At 47.2% G+C, this 15,207-nt stretch overlaps 1 protein-coding gene and 1 long non-coding RNA gene across 2 annotated transcripts; both read left to right on the forward strand.

Annotated features, from left to right (window-relative positions):
• Positions 1 to 23: 23 nt before the first annotated feature.
• Positions 24 to 3,830, forward strand: LOC143677149 (uncharacterized). Its single transcript, XR_013172406.1, has 3 exons — positions 24 to 104; positions 2,624 to 2,732; positions 3,307 to 3,830. It is a non-coding gene; the product is annotated as an uncharacterized LOC143677149 (long non-coding RNA).
• Positions 3,831 to 4,130: 300 nt separating this feature from the next.
• R3HCC1 (R3H domain and coiled-coil containing 1) lies at positions 4,131 to 14,324 on the forward strand. The gene is made up of 8 exons (XM_077152797.1): positions 4,131 to 4,307; positions 4,938 to 5,065; positions 5,485 to 5,622; positions 8,087 to 8,684; positions 9,795 to 9,967; positions 10,940 to 11,010; positions 12,510 to 12,605; positions 14,005 to 14,324. Exons 1-8 carry the CDS (start codon positions 4,146 to 4,148, stop codon positions 14,133 to 14,135), a joined length of 1,497 nt encoding a protein of 498 aa, XP_077008912.1. The 5' UTR covers positions 4,131 to 4,145; the 3' UTR covers positions 14,136 to 14,324.
• Positions 14,325 to 15,207: the final 883 nt, after the last annotated feature.

Genomic DNA, 15,207 nt, shown 5'->3' on the forward strand with positions numbered 1-15,207 from the left:
ATCATGTTGGTGGGGGCTGCGGTGCCCTGTTACAACCTGGCGAGGGTGGAGGTCTAAACTCCCACTTGGCCTTAGCTGGCATGGATGGGATGGTGGTTGGTGAGGTATCCCAGTTGTGTCTCAAAGTTTTCTGTATTGCTAGGCTGTTCCTCTCCTGGTTCTTAGACTGGAGAGACAATGCTTTTATTGGGACTTTTTGGCTGTGTCTGCTGGTATGTCTGTGTTGCTGGCTTCTTCAGTTCCAGGTTAAGAATATGAGGCAAAAAGAAAATCCAGGGAACTCAACATAGTGTCATTCCTTGGATTCTGAGGTCCCAAGCCAGTCTTCCTTTTTCTCTCTATTTTTACAATGCTGTCTTCCTATGTTTGTTTTATATACATGTCCCGAGTTGTATTTAGAGGAAGGAATAGGAAAAAAGTGTGTCCACTTCATTTTCCCAGAAGCAAACGTACTGCTTTTTTGGCCAAACACATCAAATAGATAACTGGTGAACTGACATTTATGAAGCAAAACCTTCCTTTGTCCTGTACTTTAATTACTCTTGGTGGATCTTAAAATATTGTAAATCTGTTTTCTTTAACATTATAACACTGTTTATAAACTTAATCAAAATCTCTTACATCTGCCCATTTAAAACTGTAAGTTTGAGATCCATTTCATATTTTGTATTGGAATTACCACCTGTTCTAGTTTGCTACCTGCCAGAATGCAATATTTCAGAAACAGAATGGCTTTTAAAAAGGGGAATTTAATAAGTTGCTAGTTTACAGTTCTAAGGCTGTGAAATTGTCCCAATTAGAGCAAGGATATAGAAATATCCAATCTAAGGCATCCAGGGAAAGATAGCTTGGTTCAAGAAGGCTGATGACGTTCAACGTTTCTCTCTCAGCTAGAGGGGCACATGGTGAACATGGCAGCATCTGCTAGCTTTCTCTCCAGGCCTCTTGCTTCATGAAGCCCCCTGGGGAGGCATTTTCCTTCTTCATCTCCAAAGGTCACTGGCTGGTGAACTCTCTGGTTCTCTCGTCTTTCTGTCGTGGTTCTCCGGCTCTCTCCTCGTTCTCAAAAGGAAGTCTCTCCAAATTGTCTCCTCTTTTATAGAATTCCAGCAAACTAATCAAAACCCACTTAGAATGGGTGGTGCTACATCTCCATCTAATCAAGTTTAATATTCACAATTATTGAGCCATATTTCCATGGCGATAACCTAATCAAGTTTCCAACCCACAGTGCTGAATAGGGATTAGAAGAAACTGTTGCTCTCACAAGATTGATCAGGATTAAAACATGACTTTTCTAGGGTACATAAATCCTTTCAAACTGGCACACCACCTAATGTGTTAGATTCTCCAATATACCCAAACCATGTAATATTACAAGCATTTTAAATAACAAACATAAACTAAGTCTTCTTAAACTTAACCTTCCTGGAGTAGAAAAGAGATTTAAACTTTAAGAGAGCAATGTGTCATCTCAAACAAGCTGAGATTATGGGTAGACAATTTAAGGCCCAGGTATTCCTAGCTCAAGCAGGCTAAGGTTGTTTTTAGAGTGAGAGGTTTGAGACTGGGACACAGAGGCCGGAGTAATTCTGCCCATGGCATAGGAAGTTACACCAGATTGTCATTTAGAGTCACTATGGGACTGTTTGTAACTATATGTACCCTGGGTTCGATTCTTTTATAATCTTTCATTCATACCTCCTATTTTCTATAGGAGGTATGAATGTTCTATAGCACTTACCCCACCTGATTGGATTCAGCTAGTTTATTTACTGTCTGACTTCTGCTCCTGGCTATTTGCTATAGCATCAAGATAATACTAACAGCATTCTAAAGGTAGAGAGCCTTGTGGTGTTTACCTGGGCAGCCAGGCTAGACCTGGTCTTGATTCCCAACTCTGCATGTGGCTGGGTGCCTCTCCATTAGCCCTCAGTTTGTTTCCCATAGTAAACTGTAACACTTTCCACCTGAAAGGGCTACTGCAAAGATTATATTTTTCTTTTTGCATGGGCAGGCACCGGGAATCGAACCCGGGTCTCCGGCATGGCAAGCGGGAACTCTGCCTGCTGAGCCACCGTGGCCCGCCCACTGCAAAGATTAAATGAATGTAGTTTATATGGTAAACTTCTATAAATAATAGTTACCTTTTATTTTCTGAATTCTTTACCCCATCTCACTAATCTGTTTTCAGCCTTGTTGACTCTAATTTTTGCTGTTTCTATGATGAAAACGACTTTTTCATTTATATCTTTCCAGGACTCTGACAGTTCCCTTTTCATTTCAGTCTGTTGGTTTATCCATTTTGATTTGGAAATTATGCTCTGATTTTCTCGAGTGTTTGAAGCAGTTAACTGGAATTTTCTTCGGTTTTCTCAAAGGGAATCTTCCAAATACTTTTATCATCTTTTTCCTGCTCTGATGGGTTTTTTTCTTCTTTTGTTTTTGCTGCAGAAATTCTGCACATCCTTTGTGCTTTCTTGCTGTTGCTGTTCTGTTTACTCACCTTTGAATGGGAACTACTTTATCCATATCTGCTATTTGGTATGAATTAGTGTGGGCACGGTGGAGGACTGGGCACTAAGAACTGTTTTTTTCTGTTCATTATCTGACTTACCTGAAGAGGGTGTGGTAGAAACTGTGTTCATGGGCAGCCTTCCTCTGACGGCTTTGCTTCTACCAAATCTCTCTGGATTTGTGCAATACCTTTACCATGGACGAGCCGTAAAGAGGTGAGGGCTTGTTTCTTGAGTTTTTGAGTTGTTCCTCCACTTTGGAGAGAGAGACAGCCGAATTGCTGAGAAAGTTGGGCCTGTTTTCTGAGTCAGCATGGATTTCCTCCCCAGTTCACATCTGGTCCAATAGCTGCTAAATGGGGTTACCTCCTGGCCTCACACTTCCCAAGGCAAGAAAATCTGATCAGAGAACACAACACCTCTGTGTGGCCACCAAACACTCTCTAGCCCTGCTCCCACTTCCATTAAGCCAGCATGGAGCGTGGGCAAACGGGTTTCTCTGTCCTGACCACTGCCCTCCTGTCCTCTGACCCCAGGATGGGCACAGGGGTCCCATTAGCTCCTCAGAATCTCCTCTCCCAACCATGCTGTGAAGGGAGACCCATGACTTGGTTCCCTGAGTTCCCTCTGAACTTGGTTTTGTCTTTATTCTCAGTCCTTTTTATTCTTCTTGATGGTTATCTGGGAAGATAAATGTAGTAGAACAGCACCAGCTTTCTTACAAATACTCTGGGAAAAACTGTGAATGAGCAAAATGCATCTTAATTTTTCTTCATTTCTGTGTTCCCAGCCCTGTTCTTCTGGTCGGCCTTTCCAGGGACATACCTCCTCCCTCCTCTAACGCCACCCATACCCTACTGCAGGGCCACTCACCCAGTACCACCCTGGTACTAAAAGCTGTACCTTAAGAGCTATTAGTTCAGGGCCCTGCTTTGCTCTAAACTTCTGGATTCAGGATGATCAAGGGCTTACATTTAACATCTCTCAGGGAAAAGGAGATTCCTTGGTCTCCTAGATTAGAATAGCCCGCCCAACAGGCTGTCTGATGGTCAGGATGTCAAGTCCTATTTAAGGTGGATGCAGGAGTTACTTTTGGATGGAGCAGGGCAGTGAAATTTGATGGCCCAAAAATCACTAGGCTTGTGGCTAACCAGTCAGTTACCCACAGGCTTGTATAGCTGTCAAAGATCCATAGAGTGAGGTCCCTGTATTTGCAGGTTCCCTCAATGAGGGAAAATGCAAGGGACGTAGTGGTTAAAATGTGCTGAAATACTTGGTTCTCAGAAATCCCCTTCCACCCTATTCCTATTATGTCCCTAGGGAGAGGACTCATGGGCCAGAAATCAGGTACTACCTGGTATGTAGTAGCCACTTAAAAGCGTTTGCTGAACTTAAGTGATTTGGGAACACGGCATGCTGACATGGAGACAAAAAATGTAGAGAAAAAACTTGGGAATCCGACCCATCTCTTCTCAAAGCAAAAATCTAGAATTTCTATCTGTGCAACTTTGGACAAGTTATTTTACCTTTCTGGGTCAAGGTTTTCTCATTAAAAAAAAAAAAAAGCAACAACCTATGCCTGTCCTGGGCATAAGCAATAATTGAGTTAGTGGTAGGTGCGGGCGCCCAATGGGGGCCGACTCGGCTTTCTCAGCTGCCCCTGCGAGGCCACCCCCAGGCCGCGCGGGGGCGCTGCGGCTCCGCCGAGGGCCCAGCCTGTCCTCGGAGCGCCGGGGAACGCAGGCTTTCTGGGGACCTTCGGAGCGGCGGCGACGCGGCGCTGTGGGCTGGGTGAGTGCGGCTGCTGGGCAGGGTCGCCCCCTCCGGGTCTTGCCCGGCGAGGCCCGGGGCCCCCTCGTTCCAGAGCAGGCAAGGGGCGACGGGGCTGCGCTCTGGCCGCCGGCCGCGGGCCGCCAGCGCTCGGTGCGGGGTGCCGGAGGAGCAGGCCCGAGGCAGCCCCGCCCGGCCCGCAGCCGGGGTGAGCGCGCCGTGCGGCCGACGCGGGGCGGCTCCTTTCGGTTTCCCGAGGGCCGGCGCCGAGCCGCTGGGACCCAGGATTCCTCCCAGCAGCCGCCGAAGCGACGGGGCTGGGCGAGGAGGCCGCCCTAACTGGGAACACCCTGGGAGAGCGAGAGACGCGCGCGGGGTCGGCCGCCATTCCTCGGCCTTAAACTCGGTGCGGGGGAAGGAGCACTCAACCAGCACTCAGGAGACCTGCCCCCTGCCCTTCTTTTGACCTGCCGGGGGTGGGGTGGCTCTGGGCTCATCACTTCCCCTTCTCTGAGCCCGTTTCTTCCTTTGTAAAAGGAGAGACGTTGGACCAGATGGTCTCCTAAGGCCCTTTTAGCACCGACTTGGCAGGGTTGTGGGGGGGCCCACGATCTGGGCTCTCATCCCGGACCCTGCCCATCTTCCCCGCAGGCTCTCCCACCTGTCACCCTGGCCCTTCTCTGTTTGGACGGTGTCTTCCTCTCCTCGGCTGAAAATGACTTTGTCCACCGGATTCAGGAGGAGCTGGACCGCTTCCTGCTCCAGAAACAGCTGTCAAAGTAAGCTGGGGTGAGGGCAGTGGAGGAGCTGCAGCTGCCTGCCCAGTTTGTCCCTAGGAAGGGCAGGGTTTACCTGGAGCCACCTACGCCCCCCTTGCAGCTGGCTCAGACCTTGACCTTTAATCCTAATAACAGACATTCCTTGGCTTCTCCCAACTGCATCCTTTCTTTGTAACTCTGAGTAGCACCTGGAGACTGAAGGGGCTAAGAAGGAATGGGGATGGGACCAGTAGCTCCCTTTGGATCCTTGCTGTGAAAAATCTCTATGCTCAGGTCCTTTGCGGTCTGGCTGGGAACCAAGAGGGGCAGAAGGAGCCTAGTGTTACGTCAACTTTAAACTGTCAGTGGACCTGGTAGGGGTCAGGCCTGGGATACGGACCTGAAGCCCCTGCTCAGCACTTCTTCTGGTCCCTTCCTAGGGTACTTCTTTTCCCTCCGCTCTCCAGTCGCCTCAGGTACTTGATTCATAGGACAGCAGAAAATTTTGATCTCTTGAGCAGTTTCTCTGTTGGGGAGGGCTGGAAGAGGAGAACAGTCATCTGTCATGTGGACATCAGGTTTGTATTCTGCCGCCTCAGAGGGCCTTCCTTGGTTCATTGTGGGTGGTCAGGTCAGCTGGTCAGCCCCTGGGAGGGCGGTGCTTGTTGGGAACCAGATCTGGGAATCCCTAGGCTGCTGCCTCTGTCTCCAGCTTACCTGCTAAAATTTAGTGCTCCTTTTGCTTCAGCAGTAGTGGCAACATACATTGTTTGTGGAATTCACTTGGCAAACTCAACTATAAACTTTTTGGGCAAAAAGAGAGAGAAAGAGAGCAATTTAAGTAGTGAGGGTTTTCCCATTTTTCCCAGTAAGGTAGTATCCCAGAGAGACAAGGAAATGGAGAAGCAAGTATGCTGCTGCTTTAGGCGTCTCTCCTTCCATGTGCATCTCTCAGAATGAGCACTCTAATCATGATGACTATGATCCTGGTGCTTAAGGTTACATATTTTTCTTTTTTTTTTTTCTTTTCTTTCTTTTTTTTTCTTTTTTTAGGCACATGGTGATGACTGCTAGCTTTCTCTCCAGGCTTCTTCAACAGCTTCCTGGAGGTCATTTTCTTTCTACATCTCCCATAGTCTCTGGCTCTATGGGTTTTAAAGCTTTTTCCAAAATGGTTCCCTTTTTTTGTTTAAATATTTTTATTATAAAATCTTTTTAAAATTTATTTGATACCATAACCACATACAAATGCAAACATTCTTATCATATGATCATTCTGGTTTTGTTATATAATCAGTAACTCACACTATCATCACATTGTTGCATATTCATCATCATGATCATTTCTTAGAACATCTGCATCAATTCAGAAAAAGCAATGAAAAGAAAACAGAAAAAAATTCATACATACCATACCCCTTACCCCTCCCTTCACTGATCATCAGCATTTCAATCTACTAAATTTATTTTAACATTTATTCTCCCTATTATTTATTTTTAATCCATATGTTTTACTTGTCTGTTGATAAGGTAGATAAAAGGAGCATCAGACACAAGGCTTTCACAACCACACAGTTACACTGTGATAGCCATATCATCATACAATTATCTTCAAGAAACATGGCCACCGGAGCACAGCTCCACATTTTCAGGCAGTTCTCTCCAGCCTCTCCATTACACCTTAACTAAACAGATGATATCTATTTAATGCATAAGAATAACCTCCAGGATAACCTCTGGACTGTTTGGAGTCTCTCAGTCATTGACACTTTATTTTGTCTCATTTCTCTCTTCTCCCTTTTGGTCGAGAAGATTTTCTCAATCCCTTGATGCTGAGTTCTAGCTCATTCTAGGATTTCTGTCCCATGTTGCCAGGAAGATCATACCCCTGGGAGTCATGTCCTACGTAGAGAGGGGGAGGACAGTGAGTTTGCTTGCTGTGTCAGCTGAGAGAGAGAGGCCACATCTGAGCAACAGAAGAGTTTCTCTTGGGGGTGACTCTTAGGCCTAATTTTAAGTAGGCTTAGCCTATCCTTTGTAGGATTTAGTTTCATATGAACAAGCCCTAAGATTGGAGGCTCAGCCTGTTGCTTTGGTTGTCCCCACTATCTGTGAGAATATCAAGAATTCTCCACTTGGGGAAGTTGAATTTTCCCCCTTTCTCACCATTCCCCTTAAGGGACTCTGCAAATAGTTCCCTATTTGCTGTTCAAATCGCTCTGGGATTTATCTGGGCATCACTCTGGACAAACCTACAAAATCTCATGCCCTACGCAAGGTTCCAAGTACTATGGTGTTCGATTAAGCTATCCACATAAGTTATATTAGGAAATGCACTAGTCAAAATATAAATTTTGTACCAAATAAACCTTTTTTGCTTGTCTCACACATACGTTAAAGTTTTAAAATATTAATTACCATCTATTTTCAGTACCCTGCGTTATTGACATTCCTTTGTTCTTCCTCATGCAGAAACATTTTTAAATTTGCACATATCATTATACACTCTAGGCATTCCTAGATTTACCATCTTAGTCTTTATTGTCTATCTTTCCTTCTGATTTCATTTGTGCCCCTAGGCCTCATCCCTCAATCATTCTCACATTCAGCTTCATTCAGTGTTCTCACATTATTGTATTATAGTTAGGTAGTATTGTGCTATCCATTTCTAAATTTTTATAATCAGTCCTGTTGTACAATCTGTATCCCTTCAGCTCCAATTACCCAGTATCTATGAGGTTACATATTCTACTAACACAGTCCTAAATGCAAACATTTACCTTGCCTGGTAACTAACCAAAAATCTAGCCTTCTCTAATTTGGTTTGCAACACTGGGGGGAGAACTAGCTGCTTTCGACTTCTTGGGTGATGGCATTCAACCTCTAACACGATGCCTCCCTGAGATTTTTGTGAATCATTTTGGCTTTGGATTTGGCCTAATGCTGATTCGAGAGCCTGATGCCTGAATGAGTGGTTCCTGTGAACCATTTTCCTTTGGGCTCAAACACTACACTGATTTCCTCCTCCTGCCCCTGCTTCAGGTTGCCCAGTTCAGATGGCCTCTCTGGCCCCTGCCACCCTCCTGCCTCCCACCCTGGCAAGTACCGTGGTCTTCGGCCCAGCTCAAACCAGGGAACAGCCGCTGGTCCCCGAGGGTCGTGGGCCGGCCGGTGGCATCGTGGACGCAAGCCGGACCAGGTTTTATATGTGCCCCGAGTGCGGTGCAGGCAAGAAGAAGAGGCACCAACCCTTGCTCCAGGGTTCAAGGGAGAGGCTGTGGCTGGTGGGACCCCAGAAGAATGTGGAGATATTGGCACTGGGGACCCTCATCCTGATGAGGGACTCCCTGTATCAGTGCCTCAGTCAACAAAGAACCTAAAGGGCTGGAGCCAAAATTGTGTGAATGAGCCATTGCAGGACCCGGTGGGCACTGAGTCCCCAGGACCTGAAAGTCACTTAGGAGAGGGAGAAGGGTTAGAGATGACCCAACAGTTTGTGTCCAGCCTGCGGTTGAACTTGGAAGAGGCGAGTGGGAATCAGCTGAAGAAGAGCACAGTGGCAGAGGAGGAAGAGGAAGAGGTGGAAGAGGCAGAGCCTGGCAGCTGTTCAGAGGACGATTACAGTGAGCTTCTGCAGGAGGTGATGAGCTCTTAAGCCCAGAAAAGGGGGGGCAGAAGCGAGGTGGGTGTAGCTGTGGGTGGACGAGGACAAAGGTCATGGTGTGGTGGGTGGGTTTGTATGGAATGAGTTAGAGCTGGGTATGGGGTGATAGTTGTTCCTTTAGGAAGCATTGGGGAGGGAAATGGGGATATATATATATATTTTTTTACATGGGCAGGAACTGGGAAATGAACCCGGGCCCTCTGGGATTGCAGGCAAGCATTCTTGCCTGCTGAGCCACCGTGACCCGACATGGGGATCTTGCCAGAAGGAGTCGGGTCTTACAGGTCGGAAAAGAGGAGGCCCAAGCTGTAGAGCTAGGGGAGGTGTGGATCTGGGTCTCAGTCCAACCATTTAGGAGTCATTTGATCTAGAGTAAGTCATTTTGCTCTTCTAAGTATTAGTTTCTTATCTGAAAAAAGCAGATAATATTATAATAATACATGCATACATATATACATACTTCACAAGGTAATGGAGTGGAAGTGGAAGTGTTTCATAACAAATGTTGGTCATGAAAATTACGTTTATACCTGAAGCTTTGTTTTACAACCATGGAACTGTGTGTGTGCTCCTGAGACTGCTTTTGGTGTTAGGTTGGGAAGGCGGACACCTTTTCTTGTTTTATAGATGAGGAGTGGAGACCAGAAAGACTTGATTAATATACCATCATCTCTAAGGGAAGAAAAGCTCTTGCACTTGCCCAGCTCTCTTTTTTACTGGTTTTGTCCTTTGGGGCAAATTACTTAACTCTTTACTTTTAGTTTCCCCAACTGTAAAATGGATTTACTAATGTTATTTTCAGGATTACATAAAGCAATGTAACTGAGCACCAGTCTCCTAGTGAGAACCCCATAGAAGAAAATTACCTCTCCTCAAACTCATGCTTCCTGTTTTTCCAGCCCAGGCTGCTATCATGCCACCTTCCCAAATTCCCGCCAGGCAGGGCCATTGTGGAATGCCACCTTTTACCCTCTCCTCCCTGTCAAATGAGGAGCCTGCAGGACTTTCAGGGTGTGGTTTCTGTATCAGGTATTTGGTGCCCTGCCTATCAGAGCTCCCCTTGCTAAAGGGTCCATTCTCTCCCAGATAACAGACAACCTGACTGAGAAGGAGATTCAGGTAGAGAAGATCTATGTGGACACATCCTCTTTTGTAGAGGAACTTCCAGGGGAGAAGGACTTGGCCCATGTGGTGGAGATTTATGATTTTGAACCAGCACTCAAGACAGAGGACCTACTGGCGGCATTTTCTGAGTTCCGGTGAGTGCTGGCAGGGCTGTAGGGGGGCAGTAGTATTGCCTTCTGGAGCTTCTAGGAACTCCCTTTGCTGTTGGAAACACTTGCTGGCCCCATCTCCTGTGCCTAATGATCCAGAGAGGTAGAAGATGGATGTGGTTGCTTTGGGCTCTGTGCTTCTGAGCAGTTCATATTGTTGGCCTTGACCATGGGGAAGAGGAGAGCTGATTTTTTTATTGTAGGCACATTCCAGAGGCCCCAGAGCTTGTCCTGCTGCCATAGAGCAGTGGATCCCCACCCTGCTGTGTGTGCTCACATCTGCCAGGACTAGGGGTCCCGCCATCAGGTTCCTGGGGTGGGCAGCAGCCCTCTCATCTGCTCTTGCCCTATATCCCAGCAGACTGAGACCCGTCTCTGTATAGAACCTTTTCCTTGGGTGAGCTGGGCCTGTGTGGGGTCGTTTTCCTTGGGTGAGCTGGGCTTGAACAACCTGGTGGGGTTCATTGAGCTCCCACGGAGCCGGGTGGGTGGTCCAGAACTGCTTTTGGCCTTTCGCGGGCCCCAGAGTTGGTGGTACCTTCCTGAGCCATAGAAATAAAGGTTTACTGGGAACAGTAACATTGATAGGCTTAATTTAGGTCCTATAATCTCAGGCCTCAGAATCCATGCTCTTGGCCTGGCTGGGACGGTGCCTGTAGGAACCTTCCTCATCCTTGGCATTGTACTATATGAACTCTTCAAGTCCTGGCTGCTTCAGTTCTTGTAGACAGGGACCCACCTAACATATTAACAGGGATGGCATTTGTCTCTCTGAAGCTAATTTAATGGTTTTCAGAGAAATTGCTGCAATTAGTTGTCTTCTTCTCCAAGAGGTTAGAACTTGTCTTGGACTTACAGTATTTGCAACCTGAAAGTGGAAGGGAACTTCCCTTTTAGGAGGAAAGTGTTTTAATCGTTTGCTTTCATAATCACTCTGTCTCCTCTCCCCCGGCACAGAGAGAAGGGTTTCAAGATTCAGTGGGTGGATGACACTCATGCACTCGGCATCTTTCCCTGCCTGACATCAGGTAATGTAATGTAGCTTTCACAGTGGACTCAGCCCTTTCTCTGACCACCCTTGAGAGGGGAAGGACCCTTGAATCCAGGGAGAACTGGTTTTCCTGGGGGAAGGATTGCCATTCTTCAGGGTGCAGGTTAAGCTGACCAAGCAGGCTCATGGAGCTCTGCCCCAGCCAACCTTATCCCTAAATCCAAGTGGGAGCAGTGTGGGACTTGACCCAGGAAGCTCACAGTAATAAATCCTTAGCCGTTCATATTCAGGTTAGTGCCTTCAGTTCAAGGATTTTGGATTCAGGTGACATTTGCTGAGCATTTGTCATGCCCTAGGTATTTCTACATATTAAATTAAATCATATGAAAGTGCTGTTTTAATAGATCAAAAGCATGCAAATACTGGTAGTTTTATATAATGCAAGCTAATGCATTCTCATTCAGTTTTCACTGAAATGACCTCCATTTCACTGATAAAGAGCTGAGACTCCCAGAATGTCAGTGGTTTGTTCAAGGTTACAGAGCCTCTCAGAATCAAAGCTGGGGATACCACCCAGGCCTCCTGACTATAACTCATGTCCCTTCACCCCTCAGCTACTTTTCTGTGCTGCAAGGGTCCACTGCCCCTGTCATACTACTGCCCCTTTTTGTGTATTTATAAATAGTAACACCCTTTACCCCCATGCACTTGGCTGGGCTTCTTGGCACCATAGCCTCTAAACAGTGGAGCTGGGAGCAGCCATGGCTGGTGTGGGTCAGTCCTCAGCAGAGCCTGAGGTTTCAGGGAAGGGGGCTGGTGTTTGGGGAGCAGTGGGGTTGGGGCTCAAACCCCAGTGAGGATTGTGCTGAAAAGGAGGGAGGAAGAGAAGGCCAAGAGGCCACCTGGTGAGCATGGAGCTGGGGGGTGGGGAAGAGGGATCCCTGTCTGTTCCCTTGGCTTTGCCACAAATTGTGTGGACTTGACATGTCCTGGTTTGCTAACTCATGTGTAAAATAGTGGGTGTTTTGGACCTGAAACCCCTTAGCTCTTACATGTGTGTCTAAATGCACATGTACCAAGTGCTCCATGGTCCTGAAGACTTCATTCTATAGTGTAACTCAGAGCAGTGTGTGTAGGTCTCCCAGGAGGATCTTGAATGGTAAATAAAGGTACACTTTGTTTTAAGATCTGGGCTTTCCTGGAAGGCAGGAAGCCTGCCTCTCCTGAAGTCAGAATTGTAACCTGTCTGGGTGGCCCCTGATCAGTATAGTGGGGAGTGTGGGGAAGCTGGATTATACATAGTTTTGAGAGCATAGGCATCCCTCTCGCAGGCCTGCAGGGCTCCAGGGCATAAGGAATGTATATGGCAGTTCTCTCTTGCCCTCACAGTGGAGCCAGAGCAGCCCTGTCCCTGATCCTTGAATGGGCTGCACAGAGCAGGTAGCATCAGTTTGGGGTGATACGTGTGCACCTAGGACCAGAGGGGGCCTAATGCAGGAGGCTGGGGATGTCTCCAGATCTGTTTTCCTTCCATAGCTGCAGAAGCCCTGACCAGAGAATTCTCAATGCTTAAGATCCGGCCCCTCACACAGGGAACCAAGCAGTCCAAGCTTAAAGCCTTGCAGAGACCAAGTAAGGAAGCCAGTTCTTTCTGGATGGGAAGGGTATATGTGCAAGTTTGGGCAGGGTGAGGTCTCTCCCTTCTGACTCATTTTCCCCTTCTTCATTTCTCTGCTCTTTAGGACCCCTGGGCTATGACTGGTGGGGCTGTGTTCTCCCAAAGGCTTAGGGGTATTTAAGAAATGAGGGCTCCATCAGGGGATAGTAACTGACAGCTCCTGTTTTTTGGGGGGTGGGGGAGGTGGTTGTGCTAACACTCACACTCTCTTCCGGGTGTTGTTAGGGAAAGGCTTGGTCTTTTTTGTGTAGGCCCTGGAAACATTCTGTAATAAAGTAAAAAGAGCTTGGGCTTTGGGGTCAGCCTGGGGTGTGATCCTGGCTGTCACTTATTTAAGTTGACCTTGAGCAAGTCACTTAATGTCTGTGAGTGGTTTCTTTATCTGTAGAGGGTAAATTGTAAAGAATAGACTGGAGGATTGAGAGGAACAGCCTAGGAGACCAGCCTAGGATGGTGATGGACACACAGAGGTGTCAAATGAAATGTTAGTTCCTTCACCTTTCCTCTTCTAGAGAGCATGGTAGAAGTTCTCAGAGACCAGGTTTCTGTGGCTGCAAAGCAGTGACCAGCAAACCAGGCCTGGAAGAGGCCTGCTGAGGGCATCTGTGCTCTTATGGTTGCTAAAATAGCTTTGTCCCAGACTTCTGGCGGACAGTCAATATCCTGTTGTACTGTTGGTAGGTCAGAGAGTTCTAGGTGTCCCATCCTGATGTGAATCCCTTCCCAAAGAGCGCTCCCTATAAAGCTTGGAGGTAGGCAGAGTTAACAGTGTTTACAGATGGGGAAACAAGGGCACAGCAAAGGTGAGGGGATTGGGTCAGGATCCTGCAGGGAGCTCGGTCCGGTGAGGCCTGGAGCCCTTAAGTAGGCCCCCCTCACTAGCATCTGGCATGCCATGGGGGCAGCTGAGCCTCAGACCCCACACACACAGAATTAGAAGTTGGCTTAGAGTGCCTGTAAGGCTGCTGTATCATGGGGAGAGGTAGCCAGAGCCTTGAGTGCAACTCATTACCCCGTGGGCCTTTCTGTTTCTTAGTTTAATTTTATTTTTATTTTTTAAATTTTTTATTAGAGAAGTTGTAGATTTACAAAAAATCACACATAAAATACAGTTTCTATATGGTTTAGTATGGTACATTTGTTGCAGTTGATGAAAGAACATTTCTATAATTGTATGATTAACTATAGTCCATAGTTCATTTTAGGGTTCAGTGTCTGTATACAGCCCTATGGATTTTTTTTTAATTTTATTTTAATAACAATTATACAACCTAAAATTTTCCTTTTTAACCACATTCAGATATCTTATTCAGTGCTGTTAATTAGGTGTACAATGTTCTGCTTTCCTTTTAGAGCTCCTGAATCTGGGAAAGGAGAGACCACAGACAAACACAGCGGTGGCCCGGAGGCTGGTGGCCCGGGCTTTGGGGCTCCAACACAGAAAGAAAGAGCGACCTGGGGTAGAGAAGCCCCTACCACCCTGAGGCCCCAAAGGCTGAGCAGGTGCCTGGGCACTAAGCCTGGTGCCCCAACACCAAAAGCCTTTGTAGACACCAGAGCAGCCCTGCATAGGCTGGCACTAGTGTGGGAGCTTCACTGTGGGGTGTGGTGGGCTTTAGTTTGGTCTAGTTCAAGAAGTTGAGAAAAAATTAAAATCTAAAGTTATAATGTGATTGCTTCAAAATGTGGTGGTCTGCCATGGACACTAGGGGGTGCTGTCCAATCTCCCTTGTTAGGCCTGGGCCTGCTGAAATTAGGGCGCCCTAGGAGCTGGGCCTGGAAGATCCCAGCTGGGCCTACAGGGTTTCATTGCACAGGTGTAGGGGTGTTGGTTGCTCCTGTTCTGTGACACTTGCCAGTCTCCTGCAAAAGGTTGGGTACCCCAACCTTCCATCCTGTGCTACAGAGCAGCTAACTGGGGGCTAATGGCATTGCCAAGGGATGGTCCTCGTGTTACTTGTCTGGTGTAGGTTACAAAAGAGCTCCTTGCAGAAATCAGTGTGGACAGAGCCGAGAGGTGAAATGTGATATGTGTGCTGTTTGCCTCCCTCACAGGAATGGGTGAGGCCAGGGTCCCTTCAGGTTTGAGCAGACTTGGTGCCAAGGTGGCTTTAGCTGGTGCTTTGGGGTCACATGGATCCTCTGATCTTCTGGGCCCTAACATACTCTTGATACAACTGGGTGCTCGGTATCTGTGTAAGAGTGGCCCTGCTGCTGCCAGAAGAACCCTGAGTCCCTGCTCTGCTGACATGCATATTCTCTGTCACCACCCACTTCCTTAGTGTCCAAGTCCAGCACTGCCCTTGGGGAAATCTAGTGATTGCTTAAGTGTAGCTGTCCATCTGGTCCTCATATGCTATTACTCCCCCTTCATCCCCCCAAATTTCCGTAAACCATAGTAGTTCAAGAAAAGTTATTTCTCTTGTATTTTTTGCTGTTTTTCTGTGATGTCCTTACATTTCAGAAGGCAGGAGCTGCTCCTCTTGTGGTCTGTACTGAATGAGGAATCTTGTGGCTACATCAGCCAGTAGGGAACCAAGCTCTGCAGGGTTAAAA

This window comes from Tamandua tetradactyla, chromosome 3 (assembly GCF_023851605.1).
Source record: "Tamandua tetradactyla isolate mTamTet1 chromosome 3, mTamTet1.pri, whole genome shotgun sequence".
Lineage (NCBI taxonomy): Eukaryota > Metazoa > Chordata > Mammalia > Pilosa > Myrmecophagidae > Tamandua > Tamandua tetradactyla.

Coding starts and splice junctions, on each gene's coding strand:
- R3HCC1 (XM_077152797.1), top strand. CDS start 4,146: ATGGGGGCCGACTCGGCTTTCTCAGCTGCCCCTGCGAGGCCACCCCCA. Junction 5,066..5,484: donor CTCCAGAAACAGCTGTCAAA/GTAAGCTGGGGT, acceptor GTCCCTTCCTAG/GGTACTTCTTTTCCCTCCGC. Junction 9,968..10,939: donor GCGGCATTTTCTGAGTTCCG/GTGAGTGCTGGC, acceptor CCCCCGGCACAG/AGAGAAGGGTTTCAAGATTC.